This window comes from Eumetopias jubatus, unplaced genomic scaffold (assembly GCF_037043125.1).
Source record: "Eumetopias jubatus isolate StellerSeaLion01/CBP00866 unplaced genomic scaffold, mEumJub1_p1.0 scaffold_12, whole genome shotgun sequence".
In the NCBI taxonomy this organism is placed as follows: domain Eukaryota; kingdom Metazoa; phylum Chordata; class Mammalia; order Carnivora; family Otariidae; genus Eumetopias; species Eumetopias jubatus.
The window spans coordinates 54,886,756-54,907,920 of NW_028274818.1; the positions used below are offsets into that span (position 1 = coordinate 54,886,756).

General features: G+C 46.5%; 1 protein-coding gene and 1 pseudogene across 3 annotated transcripts; one reads left to right on the forward strand and one right to left on the reverse strand.

The window, feature by feature from the left end:
* Positions 1-1,792: 1,792 nt before the first annotated feature.
* METTL13 (methyltransferase 13, eEF1A N-terminus and K55) lies at positions 1,793-20,281 on the reverse strand. 3 transcript variants are annotated; one of them, XM_088017024.1, is made up of 8 exons: positions 19,854-20,281; positions 17,680-18,439; positions 16,004-16,203; positions 14,438-14,633; positions 13,404-13,571; positions 11,935-12,150; positions 9,024-9,155; positions 1,793-3,683 (listed from the first exon to the last, which is right to left on the reverse strand). In XM_088017024.1, exons 1-8 carry the CDS (start codon positions 20,004-20,006, stop codon positions 3,472-3,474), a joined length of 2,037 nt encoding a protein of 678 aa, XP_087873150.1. In that variant the 5' UTR covers positions 20,007-20,281; the 3' UTR covers positions 1,793-3,471. The 3 variants fall into 3 exon arrangements, with proteins under 3 accessions (XP_087873150.1, XP_087873151.1, XP_087873149.1); XM_088017025.1 differs by lacking the exon at positions 1,793-3,683 and adding an exon at positions 6,606-7,744 and having other exon boundaries at positions 17,680-18,244; XM_088017023.1 differs by lacking the exon at positions 1,793-3,683 and adding an exon at positions 6,606-7,744.
* On the forward strand, positions 9,581-10,016 carry LOC114224023 (large ribosomal subunit protein uL15 pseudogene; annotated as a pseudogene).
* Positions 20,282-21,165: the final 884 nt, after the last annotated feature.

Sequence of the window (21,165 nt, forward strand, 5' to 3'; positions counted from 1 at the left end):
TTTATTCTCCTACAATTGTGGTCAGAAATGCTCAATCAAGATGTTGTCATGACTGATTGCTTCTGGCTCTGAGGGAGAATCATTCCAAGCTGCTTTCCTTGCTTCTGGTGGCTGTTAGTTATTCTGTTTGTGGATGCATCTCTCCCATCTGCCTCTGTGTTCAGTGGTCTTTTCCCCTGTGTGTCTCACCTGTCTCTGTCTTCCCTTTTATTCTAAGATCTTGTCTTTGGATTTAAAATCCAGGATGATTTCATTTCAAGATCCTTAATTACACTTGCAAGGACCCTTTTTTCCAAATGAAGGTCCCATTTACAGGATCCAGGGGTTAAGATTTGGACATTACTTTTTTGAAGCCACTAGTCAAACCACTACAGGTGGGTTGGCATTTAAAAAAATCCAAATCCATTATTTCAATCAAAGTATATTTTTTCCAACCTTTCCCACATGTACTATTTTACTACTATGATAGAAATTACTTACACCCTGGCAGAAAACTTGATTGCAAGCTCAGGTATATTTTTATTTCTTACATGCTTCCTAGATTTACGTTCCTTTATATTCTATTAGCATCATCCCATTGCCCTGTTTCCACCATTGCTTCTCAAGTCAGGGATGGGAGGCAAAGGGACCTCTGCCTCTCTGCAGTATTCCACCATGGCGGATCTCCTTGACTGGAGAGAATCATCTCTCCATATGTATGGGAAGGCAGAAAGGGTGATAGTGGAAGAGCAGAATGGATAAGGTATTGAGTGAAGAGAGAGAAAAATAGGCAAAGTAGGAGTCTGGGCCCAGGCATGAGAGAAAAAAAGCAGGAAATATGATTCATGTGAAACAGCTCCTTGAAAGAATTCTGTTCTTCCAAGGGGAATTTTGTAGACACCCCAAACTCCAGTGTGATCTTTAGTGCCATCTACTGTGAAGCATGGAAACCAGCTCAGACCTGAGCTAGGAAAACAAAACAGTGGGTCCCACCTTCAATCTAAACTTGAGGGGCATTTTTATTGAGACTAGACCCTTACCTGTCTAATAAGGATCCAAGACTCCCAGCAAACCCCTGACCATCTTCTGTGCATTCCTCACACTTTATGCACATGTGGTTCCAGAATTCATCCACGTGTTGCAACTTATCTCCCAAGCTAGTCAGTGAGCTCTGTAACATCGGGAACTCTATCTCTTTCCTTTCTATCCTCAGCACAAGCATGGAGTCTGGCACAGAACAGCATCTCCAAAACTAAACAAACAAATAAAAGCCTATTGAATATAAGGGAAACTCAACTTAAGAATTCTATTTCTTGGGGCCCCTGGGTGGCTCGGTCCGTTAAGCATCTGACTTTGGCTCAGGTCATGATCCCAGCTCAGCAGGTAGTCTGCTTGTCCCTCTCCCTCTGCCCCTCCCCACACCCTCTGTTGCTCTCTCTCTCAAATAAAATCTTAAAAAAAAAAAAAGAAAATTCTACTTTTTATCAACCATTACTTGACATATTTGTAGAAACCAAATGGCAAAACAAACCACAAGAGAAAAACTGCATTACCTATGGTTTAACGAAGCCTTTGGGCTTTCTTTAGCCCTCAGGAAGTACACTCAGGGCCCAGTCACAGTGGGGAGTGGGCTGCTGTGCTCCATGGACAAAATCACCCTATGCAGCATGCTGATCTTGCCCTAATGTCATCCAAAGGGCAAAGAGGTAAAGTGTGCACAGGTGTATAGATGTATGAAATAATACAAAATACCAATTGGTTTCCTTTTTTTTAAGATTTTTTATTTATTTGAGAGAGCAGAGGGAGAGGGAGAAGCAGGGTCCCTGCTGAGCAAGGAGTATGATGCAGGACTTGATCCCAGGACCCTGGGATCATGACCTGACCCAAAGGCAGAGACTTAACCGACTGAGCCACCCAGGAGTCCCCCAATTGGTTTTTGACCCCAGTTCCTGACACAGAGCTCTGGAAATTCCTTTAACTTCCTGGGTGATAGAAGCATCTTTTGTTCTGATGAGGTGACTCTTGGTAGGTTCTTGGATGGGAACTGGTCACCAGAAAGATGAAGCCATGGTTCAAGACGAAGCTTAGAATTTTCAGCTCCCTTCTCATTCTCTGGGGGAGGGAGAGGGGCTGGAAATTGAGTTAACAATCTGTCATACCTACATGATGAAGCCTCCATAAAAATCCCAACAGTACAGGTTCTGAGAGCTTTCACGTGGGTGAACACGCGGAGGTGCAAGGATGGTGGTGTGCCCAGAGGGCATGGAAGCTCCACACCCCTTCCCAGACACCTCGCCTTGTGCATCTCTTCCATCTGCTTGTTCCTGAATTATATCCTTTTATAATAAACTGGTAATCTAAGTTAACAGTTGTCCTGAGTTCTGTGAGCTGCTTTAGCAAATTATCAAAGCCGAGTAGGGGCCATGGGAACCTGTGACTTACAGCTAGTTGCTGAGAAGCACAAGAGACAACCTGGGCTCGCGATTTTGAGACGAATATGAAGCGGGGTGAGGAGTCTGTAGGTCTGCACTAACCTCAGGCAGAAGTGTCCGATTTGAATTGAACCGTATGACACCTTGTTGGTGTTAACGAGTTGGAGCATTGCTTGGTATGGAGGAAAAACCCTACACAACTGGTGTAAGAGTGTTGAGTCTGAGTAAAGGCAAACACAGTGTGTTTTTCCTAGACAAAGTGGGAGGAGAGCATATTCCAGCAAGTGACTGTTGCTGCTTGCATCTCAGAGCTAAGCCAGTAATGGAAATAGCATAACCTAATAACACAACCACGCACATAACCTTTACCTCAGTGGTCCTCAACTTTGGCTGCACATTATCACCTAGAAAGCTCTTGGTAAGTCTGATGCATAGGCTGCCTCCCAAACCAATTAAATGAAGAATCTCTAGGGGTGGTACCCAAACCTAAGTATTTTTTTAGTTTCCCAGGTGGTACACTGTTGGTGGGGATGTAAAATGATGCAGCCACCGTGGAAAACAGTATGGCGGTTCCTCAAAAAATTAAATACAGAGCTACCTTACGATCTAGCAATTCCACTTCTGGGTATTTATCTGAAGAAAATTAAAATAGGAACTCGAAAACATATGTGTGTCCCCCCATATTTACTGCAGCATTATTTATAATATCCAAGATATGAAAACAACCTAAGTGTCTATCATTGGATGAATGGATAAAGAAGATGTGGTACATATATACAATGGAGTATTATTCTGCCATAAAAAAAGAATGAAATCTTGCCATTTGAGACAACATGGAGGACTTTGAGGCCATTATACTAAGTGAAATAAGTCAGAGAGAGAAAGACAATTATCATATGCTCTTACTTCCACGTAGAATCTTAAAAAAACAACAAAGACCCCAAAACCAAGCTCACAGATAGAACAGATTGAGGGTTGCCAGAGGTGCAGGTGGGGTGGGGGGGGAAGGTGGGTACAATGAGTGAAGGGGTCAAAAGGTACAAAAAAGGTATAAAATAAGTCATGGGGACATAATGTACAACATGGTGACTATAGTTAATAATACTATATTGCAGGGGCGCCTGGGTGGCTCAGTCATTGGGTGTCTGCCCTCGGCTCCCGTCATGATCCTAGGGTTCTGGGATCGAGCCCCGCGTCGGACTCCCTGCTCAGTGGGAAGCCTGCTTCTCCCTCTTCCACTCCCTCTGCTGTGTTCCCTCTCTCGCTGTGTCTCTGTCAAAATAAATAAAAAATCTTTAAAAAAAAATACTATACTGCATATTTGAAAGTTATTAAGAGATCTTAAAAGTTCTTATCACACACAAAAAAATTCCCCAGGTATGTTAGTTTTCTATTACCGCTGTAAGGATTTGCCATGGACTTCATGGCTTAAAACAAAACACATTTATTATCTTTTATGTCTATAGCGCAGAAGTCCAAAAGAGGTCTCACTGGGCTAAAATCAAGATGTTGGCAGATTTGCATTCCTTATTGGAGGCTCTAGGGGAGAATCAGTTCTCTCACCTTTTCCAGGTTCTAGAGGCCGAAGAGTTCTTTATTTTTTTAACATTTTATTTATTTGAGAGAGAATGAGAGAGAGCACATGAGAGAGGGGAGGGTCAGAGGGAGAAGCAGAACCCCGCCAAGCAGGGAGCCTGATGCGGGACTCGATCCCAGGACTCCAGGATCATGACCTGAGCCGAAGTGAAGAGCTCTTTAAATCGTCAAAGCCAGCAACCATCAGTGGAATCTTGCTCATATTAGGTCACTCTGACATTGACTTTTCTGCCCCCTCCTCCCACATTTCAAGACCCTTGTGATTGTGTTGGGCCCACCCAGATTATCAAGAATAATCTCCTATCTTAAAGCCAGCTGATTTACAATATCAAATCCATCTGCTACATTAATTCCCCTTTGCCATGTAATGTAACATATTCACAGGTTACCAAGATTAGGGCATGTCAGGCCATTATTACCATATCAGATGACTCCAATGTGAAGCTGAGAACTACAGGTCTACCCATAAGATGGACTCAAGAAATGGCTCAGTTAGCAAGCTGAGCCATGATGGAAGATTGGAGGCACACTGAAAAACTGGAGTGTTGGGGGAGGGTGGAGAAAGGGGCAACAGCTAGCCTCACCAATTTTACATTGTTGCAGAACTTGTCTTGCAGTAGGAGGGGTTTGTCATATGATTTATCATCCCTCAGCCTCTGAGAGTCCTGGGAGGTTAAACCGTACACTATCCCAAGGATGGTGGGACTACCTCCACGCTGGAGTAGCCATTGAAGAAAACGTAGGTCATTTCACAAGATGGGGCTTTAGCAGACTTTGGGGACCGGTAGCTAACAGCTTCCTCCTTGTTTTATGTTCACTCAGAGCCTGGGTGTATGCCAGATTCTCAAGTGCTCTGGAGCTTTCCCCCCATGGTGGAAGATACAAATTACCTATCCACAGGTTGATTATGGCTTGAAGATACTTTTTTAAGATTTTATTTATTTGTCAGAGAGAGCACATAAGCAGGGGGAACTGCAGGCAGAGGGAGAAGCAGGCTCCCTGCTGAGCAAGCAGCTGGACATGGGACTCGATTCCAGGACCCTGGGATCATGACCTGAGCAGAAGGCAGACATTAACTGACTGAGCCACCCAGGCGTCCCTTGAAGATACTTTTTGACTGGCCAATATTTTTAGTCACACACAAACATTCAGGATTTCTGGCTTTTCTTCAAAGACCTAGCTTTGCTGGGACAGCACTTCTGCAGGACAGCTCTCAGCTGCTGCCTTTTGATGGAGTCCTTATTCTCTGGTTTGCTGCAGGCTTCATCCTAACCTCTTTGTTTCATGCCTGCTCACTTCACACATTTATGTTACTTGCCTAATCTGGAAGGTATTTGAGTTCACAAGATTCCCCCTCCTTCACAATTCCTATGCCTAAAGTTAGACAAAATTCTCATAAATACCCATTTGCAAGTCATCAATACAAAAGTGAACCGCTCTTAGATGTTAACTAGACTTATTGTGATCTTTTCATAATACATACAAATAACGAATCATTATGTTGTACTCCTGAAACTAAATGTTTTGTCAATTATATCTCAATAAAAAAGAAATAAAAAGAAAATGGAAACTCATCCCCACTCCCCACCCCCAAAAGAGGGAACAGTTCTCCACTGGGAAAGATGGGATACAGGCCAAGGGCATGGCCTGAACACAGAAAACCCTTTCCTCACAACTGAGGGAGCGCACCAAGGGGAGCGAAGACCAGCATCTGAGTAAATGGCCTGAGTCACCATGTATTCCAGTGAGCAAAGTTGGTACAAATCTCTTTGTAGGAAATGAAGCAGAAAGCTGCCCAACTGTAATTTCTGTCCACTGGCCTTCCTTCAGTCTTTGGAGACACACAATCAACTTCACTCTTCTTTCATACCCACAGACTTCCAAAATTTTGAACACAACTACCATTACCCCTGCCAGCCTCTTCCCACTTCCAAAGGCTTCTTTCCAATAAGCCTAATTCCCTGGACAACTCTAAGATATAGTTGGGACTTCATCTTCATTCTGACAAATCCCTAGCTTGGCTGTGCCACCCAAATGTGCTATTCCAAAGTCAGCAGCTTAAGAGAGTGAGAGGACAGAAGGGCAGTCAGAGTAGATCTTCTGACTCAGACCCTGGTCCTCTAACACCTGTCCTAACACTGCATGAGCTTACAGATTAGAAGACAATTGAGGATTCCCAAACTGAGGCCCTTTGAGGTACAGGGGCATGACAAGACATAGCCTTCCCTTTCCATGGCTCCAGGGGAAGATCCTCCCTTAAGGAACACACCAAGTCTTTGTAATGGATAAAATCCAAAAACCCTACTCTGTCCTTATATCCTTTCTCCTCAATGGGCTGACACAATTTTGTAAGGATGACACCCTACCTTTAAAATATGCTTCGCCTCAAGAGGTTAAGAGTCCATTTGAAAGGGCCTGTAAAGTAAGCTGGGGTGGTGGATGGTGACAACTTGTTTCTTTTCCATGGCATTGCTCATTAAGTCAGCTTTGGCATAATAAGGAGATGAAATTCAAGCCAATCTGTGAACTGCTGGTTTTACAGTTTTAATAGACAGGATTGATGCTGCTGGCTCAAATGAGATTTGAGGTTAGATGTAGTTTTGGTTTAACGTTCCTTTATTTCATTAAATGAGATAGCGTATGTAAATCACTTAAAGTTACTGGAACATGTTCATTTTTATTACTAATCCATGTTTTCTGGCCATTCTTAACCATCTTTACATCCACCACAGTCTTTACGATGGTTCCCACACGTAGCTGTCAGTCAATGAAGGAGAGTAAACTGATACTGGAGACGTTAGTTGGCTGTCTCCGACATGCAGTTATGGGGCCACTTACACCCATCCCTTCCACAGAGACCAGAACAAAGAGCTTAGGCTACAAGGTTTGGGTAGCTGAGGAAAGTTGTTAAAGTGGGTTAGCAGGTTCTTAAAACTTGGGATCATGTCAACAGCAGTTCCATCTGGAGGGAGACAGAGTGGATTAGATGTTCTCTCAAATCTGACTCACGTCTATGGATATCCTACTCTCTTTACAGTCTTTTGGCACAGAATGCTATGCTACCTCACTTGAGATCATTCCTACAGAACCAATAGGAAGATAAAGTGAAAGCAAACCAGTGATCAAATTTGATTGTCTTCCATCCTAAGGAGCTTGGTGTATAGTCTTTAAGGCATCAGCATCTGTCAGGGGCTCCAGCTGGGAATCCTATTCAAGGACACAGCATAAGAAGCACAGAGAATCAACCCAAGTGGTACTAAAGAAGACAGGATGGGAGGACATTTTTTATTTCCCCAGATCTTCAGGCAACCTCACTAAGCTGGAGGTCGCATGCAGCTGAGTATGAAACCAAGAAAAATATGAGGCTTAAAAAATATTGTGCATTATAATTCTTCAATCTCTGGAAGGCTAGGAGCCCAAGGTCAGTGTGGCAGGAAGCAGTGCAGATTCCCAGCCCAGCAGTCACACAATCTTCACGGTCTTGAGCATATCTGACAGTATATATGTGTCATCCCAACCCTTCCCAGGCTTCCTCAGGGTCTGCTCCAAGGCCTGGGCCATTTCCAAGAGCTCTGGCGTGGCAACTTTTTGCTCCGGGTGCAGCTGACAGAACAGGATCTCATTTACTTCACCCTCAATTCGCCGGACATACAGGAGAGGGAAGACTGCTTTGAGCCCAGTCAGCACTGAGTCCTTCAGCCCCAAGTCCCGGCACACAAGGTTGAGGATAAAGACACCTACAGGGTGGGAAGGAAAGAGTCATGTCTCGCAGATCAGGGGACATGTTGGAGACAAGGTTCAGCTCTGAGGAATACACCGATTCCTGCCACAGGGAAGCTGGTAGCCTAAGAAAACACAGCTGCGGTGAGTTTGCAGAGAGCACAATGCGTATGAAGGCAGGAATATGTGAACTATGAGAAAACTTAAAGCTAATTTCTTGCTCTTCTGTGCTAACAATTTACTTTACCATTCTCCATGCCTGTTTCCCAAAGAAATGCTTTGAGAAAGAAGTAATTAATACCCCAAGAAAAAAATGTACTAACTCCAGAGGGGTGTTACATTCTTGACATATACATTACGGAGTATTTATCTGCCAGGAAGAGGGCCAAGGTTACCCTGACCTATGACAATGAAGGGTCCCAAAAACTGTTCACCTAAGTACCTGACACCAAATCAAAACATCTGGAAGACTGTCAACATAAGGACTAAGAGCTCTAGCTTCCAAGTCACAAGGACATCAGTTGGAGCCCCAGCTTGTTACCTTGTGTCACCCTGGCAAAGTTTCCTTACTTCAGTTTCCTTATCTGAAAATGGGCTGCTATGAAGATGAAACAGCATTAACACCTAGGGCAGCCCACATGGAAAGAAATCAAATGGTAGCTAGCATGACCAAGTTGGGGGAAATGTAAATTACTACACATTGTAAAACTGGTAACATCTAGGAAACCCCAGCTTACAAGTAAACTATGATCCAGTAATTACAACCCTGTCTATATGCCCGACAGACCTGCAAATATATTTCACCAAAAGCCATCTACTAGAATGTTGATGTCATTACTGCTTCTAAAAGCCCAAGTAGGAAATGACCCAACACCAACAGCAGAATAGAGAAATGAACGCAGTATAGACACACAATGATACTACACAATAATATAAATAATAATGTAAACACAACACTATGGATAAACCTCACAAAGATCATGTTTGGTAAAAGAAAAATAACATGTAACATAAGGTTCCATTTATACGAAGAACAAAAATGGGCAAAACTAAGCTGTACTGACTGAGGTTAGGATACAGGTTATCCTTCAGAGGAGGAGGAGTTATTGGAAGGAGGTAAGAGGTGACTTTCTGGGGGGCTACAAGTGTTCTGTGTTTGAGGAAAGTAAACGGGTGTGTGTAATTCGGGGAAATTCATCGAGCTACACACTTATGACAGAACCATTTTTCATTAAAAAGAAAACAATTTTTAAAGGACCCATCCCTCCTCCCTCCCCAACCTTTTGTATCTCCTACCTTCAGGAGTCAAGATGCTTTTGACCTTCTGCAGGAAAGGCTGGTCCACAAAAGCTGGTGGTGGACAACTCATTCCCAGTGTTGGGTCCTTACTGTCGACATCAAACATGACGGCATTGTAGCGGGGCCGTGCTGGGAAAGAGAAGCAAACGAGTCTTTGTCTAACACCATCTACCTTCCTACACCATATGTCCCCTGTGACCTGTGGTGGCCGCAGGTGAGGTAGCTAAGTCAGAAGGATGACATGGAGGTTGTGGTTTGTCTGTAAGGGCACTGATGTCACTGTCCAGGGGAGTTGCTGTCCTTCGGGGTTCTGCTGTGAGCACCCCACATGACAGACAGGGCTTTTACCTGATCTTTTCCTCCACATTTAAAAGCACCTTCCATAAGCACACACATTCATGGGATCCGTGCTAGTACGATCACTTCTTGGTTAAGAGTCCATCTATAGGCCGGAAGTGAGTCTTGTTGGCTCCGCCCCCGTTATCGGTACCTCGCGAGACTTCGCAAAGTCCTCCCTTTACCGTCTGAGCTGCCGACATGCCGTCTAGACTTAGGCAGACCCAGAAACTTCGCGGGCCACGTGAGCCACGGCCACGGCCGCATCGGCAAGCACCGGAAGCACCCAGGAGGCCGGAGTAATGCTGGTGGCATGTATCACCACAGGATCAACTTCAACAAATATCACCCAGGTTACTTTGGAAAAGTTGGTATGAGACATTACCACTTAAAGAGGAACCAGAGCTTCTGCCCAACTGTCGACCTTGATAAACTGTGGACCTTGGTCAGTGAGCAGACACGGGTAAATGCCGCCAAAAACAAGACTGGAGCTGCTCCTATCACTGATGTGGTGCGATCGGGCTACTACAAAGTTTTGGGAAAGGGAAAACTCCCAAAACAGCCTGTCATCGTGAAGGCCAAATTCTTCAGTAGAAGTGCAGAGGAGAAGATTAAGGGTGTCGGGGGCGCCTGCCTTCTAGTAGCTTGAAGCCACGTTTGGACGTTTGGAGGGGTTCATTAAATGCTAACAAGTGCTAAAAAAAAAAAAAAAGTCCATCTATACCAGTAATTTTCAATCCCAGCTGAACATTAGGGTCACCTGGGAATATTCAAAATACTTTTGAGAACCTGAGCTCCATTCCTGACCACCTGAATCAAAAACCTTGATGTGGGAAGGAATAGGTAGGAGAGGAGATAGGAAGCCACGGATATTTTTCTTAAACTCCCAGGTAATTCGAAATACAGGCAGAATTGAGAACTGTTGATTTAGGCAAAGCAGCTGCCTAAGTCTTTAGGGGCTGACCCAGCAAATGGTTGCAGGAGAAAATGTTCTCAAAGTTAGTGTATCTTTTCTAGTACTTGAACAATAGCTGGCTCAAGAAGGATTCTGCTAAATGGGTGAGAAAGAACGGATGAAGCATCAGATGCACTCCTTGCTATAACGGAAATAGTTTTTACAAGGGCTAAGCAATGCTACTGACCTTCAGCAAACTCTGAGACTATGATAATGATTATCCAATAATTAACAAGGACTACTGCATGCCCATTACTGTGCATGGCACAGATCTCGTTTTGGTTTCTTAGAGAGCAGAACATGTTGGCTCATCAAAGTCCAAGGATAACCACTGCCCACATTTGTAGCAGTGAGCCCTCCAATCATCTGGAAGGTGGCTGTTAGAGACGATTGCCAGGCTGTTCAAAACTGACTGACAGGCAGTAACGATGGCAACACATCACAGACTGAGTGCCTGCCATGAGCCTAGTGCAGTTTTAAATATTTCCCATGTACTAGCTGTGTTGGGTCTGGGCCCCCACACTGGCCCCAGCCTCAGAGAGGTAACCTGTGAAACTCTTGATATACTTAAGTTCAGTTTGCAATTAAAATTCCTGCACCATCTGTCCATCCCAGCACCAAAGTACTCACCCCGGGCATCCTGCTTTGCTATACCCTAACTGGGAGATGCTCTGATCCAGTGAGAACGAGCATCAGTTATGGAATGGGCAGACCAGGAAGGGTGGGTGGCCCAAGTTCCCAGGCTCACTTAACTGAACCAACCTGACTGACTTCTCCCTGAGGGACTCCTGCTCCGGGAAGCACCAGTCCCCAGGAGCCTACATACAAAGAGGCAAAAGAAGCACAGGAGCTATTGCAGAACATTAATATGCCTTTTGTCCTAAGTCTGAGACAGGAAATATTAGAGCAAAATGGAGCCTTAACTCCAGCAGCAGCACGGCCACCAGAACTCCTGCTGAGTAGCATCTGCTTCAGGGTTTCTCAACCTCAGCACTACTGACATTGGGGACAGATAATTCTGTGTTAGGGGTGGCTGTCCTGTGCACGGTAGGATGTTTAGCAGGATCTTTGGTCTCTACTCACTCACTGTCAGAAGCACCCTCACCCCGCGGTTACAAGGACCAAAGATGTGTGTGTAGACACTGCCCGATGCCCCCAAGTGTACAGCCACTGATCTACACGAATGCTGTTTGGCTCTCTCTCTGCTTCACCCACAGCTCAAAGACTAAAAAAACAACTCCCAACACACACCCCAACTTTTCTTCCCCTTTTCCTCACCTGGCTACAGACCTTGGGTTCCTTGGGAGGATGAGGAAGTGGCAAGGACACAGAGCCAGAAGAGAACCAAGAGAAAAGCCCACTGAGCTGTCAGCACCCCAAGGGCAGAAACGGTCGGTTTTATGTGCTGCTGTACCCCAGCCCCTAGCACAGTGCTGGGCACATGGCTGGCACTCCAGATTTACTGAATCAATACATCAACCAATGAATGAACAAATCAACGGGTGAAAGACTGGGACAATGCTAATTGTTCAAGATGAATTCTAGAGGCCCTTGTAGGCCTGCTGACTCTGGATGACTCTTCTCTCAACAACCCTCCAAATTCCCTAATAGCAGTACCTTCTCTTCCCGCCAGGCTGGTAATATAGTCCAGTCCATCTGCAATATGGACCTTCATCCGGTCACTCTGGGAGAAGCCAAACCACTGGGTGGCCACTTCCAACATGGAGGGGTCGATCTCCACAGCATCAACGCAGGACTTCGGGAAATGATCGTGGACAAACAGGGGGAGGCTGCCCCCACCCAGGCCTACCACCAACAATGCCAGTGGGGTCTCTGCAATAAAGAAATAAAGCATCATTTGACAATCTGCTCACTGAAAGTTTTGTACCAGCCTTGGGGAAGGCAAAGGAGGGAGTTGGATTATTGGCTCTGCCCAGGGGATACAAGATTTAGAGGCCCAGCCTGTCTCATCCCAGAACTTTAGGGCCAGTCTGACATCTGAAAACTCAACCGTGGCCTCACAATCCTTCCTTTACTAGATCCAGAAACTGTGTGTTATTATTACAGACGCTTAAAGATCCCAAAGCACTCAGCTGACATCATACCAAGAGTCCCCACCATAAGCATTATTAGATTTCCCCTAGGAATTGGGAGGGACAATGGCCAACATCTCGCTCATGATCACAAGGCAATGTAGATGCAATGCCCTCTGCCCACCTTTCAACTCAAAGGCCACAGCTGCCCTCTCAGAAACATCAACCCACCGACGGCAATCCATCCAAGTTCCAGAAATCACGGGAAAACAAAGGCCCAAAACCTAGTCCTAAGTACAGAGAAACCTCAGCAATCGCAGGCAGACAGAAGAAGACAAGAAATAAGAAAGAATCACCGAAAGGAGACATTAAATGTAAGATTAATATCTGAGGATTAAACCTAAGAACTGAGACTCCAGGGACATACATCAACACCAAGATAGGCTGGGAGTACAGGATGTTTCAGTAAGACATACTCAGGACTTTGGGTGAACAGTTACAAGCCCAGACAGAAAAATGAACATTTTTGCTACTATGGTCAGATCCAAACCTGTTATTAGTAATAAGGCTATGATTGTTCTACCTATAATACAGATTTTTTAATTAAGTAGAAATTCAAGAAAGAATTGCATCTGGTGCTCAAATAATACATTACTGAAAGCCAGAAATTCTTCTCAAGTGCACAAGAATTTCTGGAGTCATGATTTTAAATGTTCCATCTGGTTACATGGGTAGACACATATACAAACACTCATCAAAATGAACAACTTAAAATCTGTACTTTATGTATCTCACTGAATACATTTTATACTTTAATATTTTAAATAAATGAATAATGAAAAAATTTAGACACCCACATGTGCAGCCATTTTGAGATTACAATCTGAGTTTGAGGGAAAAGCTACTGGATGTTTATTAACTTAGAAGAAGAATGGGAAGAAGAAAACTATGAATATATGTGCATTTGTTGGTCTGTAATCGCTGTGCTCAAACCACAAGACAGCTGTCGTCTTACACGCCCCCTCCTGTGGCAGGCAGCGGAGTCTCCCTCACCTAGGAGCAGCTCCGGGTTTCTGAGCAGGGCAAGGCCCGCAATCATTGCTTTGTGGTGTTCACAGCACAGGTAACTCTTGTCAATGGACTGCCCTGGGGCTGTGGGGAGGTCCTCTGGAGCATCAGCAGGCCGCTGCTTCTTCCTGTCCTTTTTCCGTTTCTTCTGGGCTAAATGAGAGAGAGAGATGATGAGGTCCTGTGCTTGGCACTCGAAAGCAAGCCATACCAACAGCACTGTGCTGTTGTGAGCTTGATCACACTCAAGAACCCACGCCACGAGGCACGGAGCCTACTTTAAGGAAAAAAAAAAAAAGGATCCTAGAGGACATGGCCTAGGTCTACACTGTCCAATACTGTAGCCACTAGCCACTTGTGGCTATTGAAATGTAAACATAAATTACAATTTAAAAACATTAAAGATTCAGCACCTTACCTGCACCAGCCACATTCTATGTGCTCAGAAGGCACATATGGTTAATGGTTACCATATTGGGCAGCTAAGTGGATATTAAACATTCCCTCCAATGCAGAAAGTTCTACTGAATAGCACCGTACCAGGTGACCTCTAAGGTACCCACCAACTCTAAAGCCCTTCTGAAACATATGCTAGTGGCTGGCAGTATGGAGGAGATGGGGTTCACCTGCACCTGTAACGTTTCTGGCTCACCTCACAGAAGTTTACTGAATTAACACAAAACAGATGCATATGGAGCAACGTACAAAACGGATGGCCTCTAAACTGAAGGCATTAAAGTGATAACCACATCTATTTGGTAAACCATCACCCCAGCCCCTTATCATTTGAGACCCAGGCTTCGCTCAAGAACAACATACACCTCCTTTCTGCTTATTGCCGTTTACACTTGAAGAGCCCAAATGGTAACAGGACAACTTGCAGAGCCATGTGCCTCTGATCACAGGTACCCAGGTCTGTCCTACATCTTGGCCAATCTCCCAGGTCAGTCTGGCCACCCCAAATGCAGAGTCCAGACCACGTCCACTTGGGTCCCACCAGTGTGCAGATGATACCTCACCTCTGTGAGACACATCCTTCAGCAACCTGGCTTCTGACTGCACCACATTCCTGTTGCTGAGGAAGATCAGCCGTCGGAAGTAGTGCTTGTCATCCCCCTGCACGTCCTCGACCACATAGCTGCCACTCAAGGGACTGCAGTCTTGGTGCTGAACGGTCCGGACCCCGATGTCCCCACCCACAGACAGAAAGGGCACCTGAAGATATAACAGAGATGTGGTCAAACACCAGCTCAATTAAGAAACAATGAGAAATGATTGTGTGTGTGTATGAGGAATCCCCATACCAAGGTTCAGGACAGCAAGAATTTCCAAGATTTGCCATTCTATTAAAGAACTTTCCTGGGGCCTTTCAACAGATCACAAAAGGTTTAATTCACTCTTTGGAAAACCAATTGAACACATAAAGATCTCCCAAACCCTTAGTGAAATGCAAGGGTTCTCCCTCAGAAAAACATGATGTTCTCCTTAGGAATCCTCAAAGGATTTTCCATAAAAGCTACAGGGAACCCTTCGGAGGGAACTACAACTTTGAGAGAAGGAATCTGAACAGGGATAAAGAGAACAAAAATCCAGAGAGAAAGCAACCATTCCAAGTTTGGAGAAATCTCCCCCTTCCCCCAATTACTCTCATCTTTTTCCCCATTTTTCTAAACGGGAGAAAAAATTAGGAGAAAAATACATTTTTCCCCTAGACTTTTCCATTTCCCTTCCCAATCTTTGCTTCTATTTCTTTTAAAGACCTCCAAGAGTATTTAATAATCACCAGGGACCCCTGACTTTGCAGAGACGCAGGCACTGGAGAGAAGGTCCCAAATGACCTCCCCACAGGATCTACATCTCTTTGATGGACACCAACCCCAAAGTCTGCCAGAAAGAATCAAACACACATTCATCTGCAAACACAAGACAGCGTAGTGGGCAGAACCACAGGCTAGAACCTGGAAGTCTAGGTTCATCTTTTCAGATCTGTTACTACAGCAACAACCCCCAGGGACCTTGGCTTTCCTATCTACCACGGATAAAGTACCTGTAATGCACTCACCTGTCAACTGCCATCAGCAGGATGGAATGAGACAATGTCAGCAAAAACCTTGTTTCCTTCCCAGGAAAATACCAGACCAGCAATGCTAATATCCTGAAAACTAACCTGAGCTGTTTTGCCTCTTTTCCATTCTACACTCAGATGATGGTTCTAAGAAGCAAAATGCTCAAGGAAGGTCTGCACAAAAGAGGGTAAGGAGAAACAGAGTCTGAACAATCCAAAGTATTGTTGGCTCCAAAGCCTGCAAGGTGGAGAGCATTTCATCTCTGTGGAGTCTCAGAGGCTCCACAAACACAGATGCTACTGGGGGTCTCAAAAGAGCAACCTCTCTCCTTCTTCTCACTGTCTGGGGCAAGAGAACGTAAGTACTGCCCACTTAGTTCTGAGCTGCTGACATGCCCTCCAGGAATAGACTAGAGGCAGAGACCCTCATCCTAGCTCCTTCTAAGACACTGTCTGCCTTCGTGGCTGCTAATATGACTTCTCTAGAGATCCATGAAAGCTGTTGCCAGAGCTCTGTTACCTGCTGTTGGGCGGGCATCCCGGCAGGAGCCAACTCCATGACTCTGGCTGACAGCTCAGCCTGAATGCTGTCCATGCCTTCGTACCGCTGGCCTCGGTGGAGGGCCACTGTGATCAGCCTCCTGAAGCCTGCACTGGCCGCCAGCTGCTTCCGACCCTCCTCCATGCCAAAGAGCCACTCAGTCTCACGACCCTGGGGGACTGGAAAGAGGCACTTGGTGACACGGAGTCCAGGGAAGAGTGTTCAAGCCCCAACCAATATGACCTACATGGCAGAGTCAGCCCCGGCGTAGGCCCAGCATCCCTTCCAACTGTGACCCACTGAGGGCTATCAATTCCCTAGTGCACAATGCCCTGAGCAAAGCAGCCATCAGACACATGGTAGGACCTACGTGACCATATAAGGGGGAGAGGCAGGTACCTAGTGCAAGAAAAATAGCAGTAATACTAACACTTATTACATGCCAAGCAAAATTCCAAGAAGTTTACAAACAGAAACTAATTGAATCCTCACAAGAGTCTAAGATGCAGGTGGTATTATTGTTCCCATTTTATAAACGAGGACATTCAGACACAGAATGGAATTATTTACCCAAGTTCATACAATTAGTAAATGGTGAAGCTGGGGCTCAAACCCAGGCAGCCAAGCCCCAGGCTCCGTGCTTGTATCGACTTTACTATTTGTTCCCCCAAGTAGACAGGTAGGCTTATGGAATACTTGGGAAAATAGCTCACTTGTCAGCAAATTACCAGCATGATGATTTCAACATCTTGCCTTTGTCTAGAATATCCTACTTTTGAAGATTTTATTTATTTGACAGAGAGAGACACAGTGAGAGAGAGAACACAAGCAGGGGGAGTGGGAGAGGGAGAAGCAGACTTCCCACTGAGCAGGGAGCCCAAAGTGGGGCTTGATCCCAGAACCCTGGGATCATGACCCGAGCCGAAAGCAGATGCCTAACGATTGAGCCACCCAGGCACCCTAGAATTTTCTACTTTTGAAAGCACTTCATCATCTTATTTCTTTTGATCATTACTGAGGTAAATCGGGTATCATCTATACCCTTCACTAATGTCATTTCTGTTTATTAAGCACTTATCATGTGCAAGCACCACTCTAAGAGATTTTATACTTCTCACACCTACACAACACAGTTAACAATCCCACTTTATAGATAAGGAAACTCAGGCACAGAAAGAAAAGGAACGTCCAAGGTCACACCACCAGGAAGGGACTGAGCTAGAACTGGAACCCAAAGTCACTTTTTTAGCTACTACTCTGTACTGTATCCCTAAATTCAGCAGAAAAGCACAGCCAACTTCCCCCAAGTCGTGCAGCTCACAGGCTACAGAGCTGAGACCCTGCTGCTTCCATGACTCCATGTTACAAAGTAACTCTCTACACTGTGAGACTTACCTAATTTATCCCTCTCTCTCCTCCCTACCAAACCCATTCTCACACCAAGCCTTTGCAATGGAAGATGTGAAGAAATAAGCCTCAAATCTTAAGCAGGTAGCTGGACAGCTCTATTCCCCCTTCCTCATGCCTGGGCTAGTCTAACCTCTGGAAGTGCCACCCCCTGCAAGATAAAACCAGCCACGGTGTACCCATCCACCAAAGCCCCAGCCCCTATGAGCCAGCCCCTCCAGGGAAGAGAGGGAGCAATCCCAACTCACTGATGAAAATGGCAAAATGATTGTCCCGCGATGGTTTCACAGTGGGGCTGTCCACCACGTGGAGTGTGTAGCGTGGCTCCCCCGTGTCCCCATCGCACAAGTCCAGAGAAACACTCCCCAGCCCGGCCTTGCGGTACAGCTGGCTGCACAGCCAGGCATACTGCTGCCGCTCCCGCACCGCCTCGGCCAGCCGCTCGGCACTCTCCAGCCGCACAGGCTTGCCCTGCTCCTGAGCACATAGCTCAAAGATCTGAAGGGCAGAGCCAGGGACTGGCCTGAACTTGGTCATGATGAAGGCAAAGACAGGTAGGGAGAACCGAGGCTCTGCTTCCAACACCTGGTCCTGGCTGTTGGCCACCTGGTGCACCCTCACCATCCACCCCTCCCGGGAGAAGTGACCCACTGCTTTCTTCAGGATGTGAGCCTGAGCCAGGGAGATGCAGAGGTAGCGACCGCCCACCTGCAGGACACGGCCAACCTCAGCCAGCATCCTGTCCACTTGGTGCAGGGTCTTCTCCTCCTCATCTGTCAGGACAGCGTCCAGGGTGCCCTTGTCCAACACCACCTGGAACGAAGCATCAGGAAACTCCATCTGTGTCATGTCCATCTTCAAGAAGCTCATCTGGGGCCGTCGGCTGGCATTGCGTTCCTTCATCTGCTTGATGACCACCTCACTGATGTCGATGTTCACTATATCCTGATAGCCCACATCATACAGCTGTTCACTTAGCTCTGAGTTACCGCACCCAATCACCAGCACCTGAGGGGAAAAAGCCAACAAGGTAAAGGTGATCAAGGCAAAGGAATGACCTGCAGACACTTCCAGGAAGTCTCACCTTGGCTGTTAACTTTTCAAAAGGTGTAAAGGTTATTATCAGCAGAGAGCACCATTACAGAGGTGATTCAAGGTTCCATCCTGAAACACTACTGCTTAGAGAAACTCACCAGTGAAAACCACATTCAGTCACACAATACAAGGTATGTAAAAATGGGTTTCCATACAGCAAAAACAAGCGAATCCTGGTTGTTCTTTCTCTGAAGCAAGCACTGATTACTCATGAAGTGATAGGAAGTCACAGAATCCAAATTGTTTTACTATGGAAAACCTACTTGTGGCATAAATCTATTCCACTCATACCTAAAGGCACACCTCATGGTATTCTGTTTTCTTTTTCTGTTTGTTTTGTTTAAGTTGGCTCCACCCCCAGCACGGAGCCCAAGGCAGAGCTTGAACTCACAACGCAGAGGACAAGACTTGCGCTGAGCTCAAGAGTCAGACACTTAGCTGACTAAGCCACCCAGGTGCCTTTATTCTACTATTTTGTAAAGCCAAACTTAAAACACAAGTTGTTGCCTCCCTCTCTGTGGAGCAATCGCCCATTGAACCTTCAAACTTCGGCCCCACTGTCACCATCTCTGGAAAAGCTGGTGGGAAATGCATAAGCCTTGGACTGAATGGGGCTGAGTTTAAATTCCCATGTGACCACTCACTACATGTATGATCTTGGACAAGAAACGCGCTCAGAGCCGCAGTTTCCAAATCAATACAATGAATGAACCGTACAGAGTTATTGAGATTTCAACCGTTGAAGGCACATACACACACACAGCACTCAGCATAAGTCTTGGCACTTAGAGCATCCTCCACGAATGTCACCTTTCTATCCTTCTTTCTTCCCCACCTCCAGTACACTCCATCTCCATCAAACCCCTAGCATTGTACTTAGCAGTTGTCACTCCTGGAACGTGCCTTGGGGTTCTTGTTGCTGAGGAGCTGAGCACAGTGCCTGAAACTCAGTGTGCCAGCAACAACCACTCCGTTAACAGACTCAGGTATCAGTAAAGCCACAGGTATTATCTGCTCTACAGAGACGGACAGTGACAGAAACGCACACCACTGCTCGAGGAGGCGATAGCTAGGTGGGACTACTAAAGTCTCTGTTCCAGTGGGATTACTAATTCAAGGATGAGCTGGGAGCAGGAGGTCTCTTACCTGAAAACCTTTAAAAGAACATTTTAAAACTGCCTTTTAGCCGAGTGACGCATAGAACCCGGAAAATACGGGCCCCGTTTGTTACTAAAATACGGGCCTGTCGCTCTCCACCGACGGCAGGATTAAAGCTCTCGTTCCCACATTCCCGAGCACACACTCGGGACCGCCAGGCCGCGCTCACCTTCTCTCTGGGTTTGATGTATTTGTGCAGCACCCCGCACAGCTCCAGGTAGCTTCCATACCACTCGAAAGCTCTCCTTCCTCGCTGCTGGAAGAACTTCTCCCAATAGTCAACGGAGCCGAACTCCTGGCAGCTTTTGGGTAAGAGGTTCATATTGTCACTGTCCGAGCGGCGCCTTCAAGACCCTCCTACTCGCCCTCTGAGGTACCATCGGTTAGGCTTCCACTCACGCTGGCGCCGGCCCCCTGCAGTGGAATTCTTCCCAAGACCAATAACCACACTGATTTATCCCCCGCTCAAAACCCAAAGAAAACACGTCAGCCCCACGCGCGAGACATTGAACCCAACACCGTCACCCGTCCTCCCGGCTCACTGCCCCCGCCCCACGTGCGGAGCCCCTCACACTCCCTCAGAGGGAGGTTTCAGAACTCGCAATCACATCCGGGTGCCAGGCGTCGCGATTGGTCGGCCACGCAGACCCTCCCAGCGTCTCATTGGTCACCGCTTTTCGCTCCTGGCACCTCATTGGCCGACACGCGCGCGCCACACGCCGGCGGAGTCGTCGCGGGCGCGGAGCGTTCCCCGGCGTGCGGCGAAGGGGGCGGGGCCACGAGCCGGAGTCCGGGCGGAAGAGGCCCCGCTGCCTCATCTGCAGATTGCGTCCGAACGCCGCGCGAGGGCAGCCTTCCCGGTTCTGAGCTTTTGCTCCGCAGCGGAGGCCGCCCTGACCTCTTGAGATCTGTGTTCGCTTTCGGGTCGAGCGGGCCGAGCGGGCCTCGTAGCCACTTCTGACCTTGAAGGGCCGAGCGCGGCCGGCGGGGCAAGCGGGGAGGACGAGGCCCGGGAAAAGAAAAACCAGTAGAAGGACGTGAGGCAAGGAATGAGTAGAGCCGGTCCTTAGCAAAAGAAAGCCATCCTAGCCAGGTTCTCTTCTGCATCTCCCGCCCCACCCTCCCGTAGTTCAACCGCTTGACTTGGATAATTGAGGTTTATTTTGGAGAAAACTGGCACTGGGCGGTATTTTTTCTGAACTAAAATGCAGGATTCCACTATTAATGTAGTGACGTGAAAAGTCACAAGAGGAAGAGCAACCACGCATACAGAGGTGCCTCCTCACTTTCTTCTCCCCCCAAAGCACAACATGCAAATTTCAAACTCATCTTGACAATCAGCCTCCTTGGGTTGTCATTGCGGTGTCATCTATCAGTAGTTGCTACTACTGTTGCTACTGCTTCCTTGATGTGTTTAATGAACAAACTACTTTCAGATGCCCATCTTATCCTAATACCCTAAGGAAGTTCCTGTGACCGGC

What these genes read in the sequence shown, in the direction of transcription:
- METTL13 (XM_088017023.1), bottom strand. Translation starts at nt 20,006, where the DNA reads ATGAACCTCTTACCCAAAAGCTGCCAGGAGTTCGGCTCCGTTGACTAT. An exon ending in TCATTTTGCCATTTTCATCA is followed by an intron (nt 16,204 to 17,679) that starts GTGAGTTGGGAT and finishes GCCTCTTTCCAG; the next exon opens with TCCCCCAGGGTCGTGAGACT. An exon ending in AAACCCGGAGCTGCTCCTAG is followed by an intron (nt 12,151 to 13,403) that starts GTGAGGGAGACT and finishes TCTTTATTGCAG; the next exon opens with AGACCCCACTGGCATTGTTG.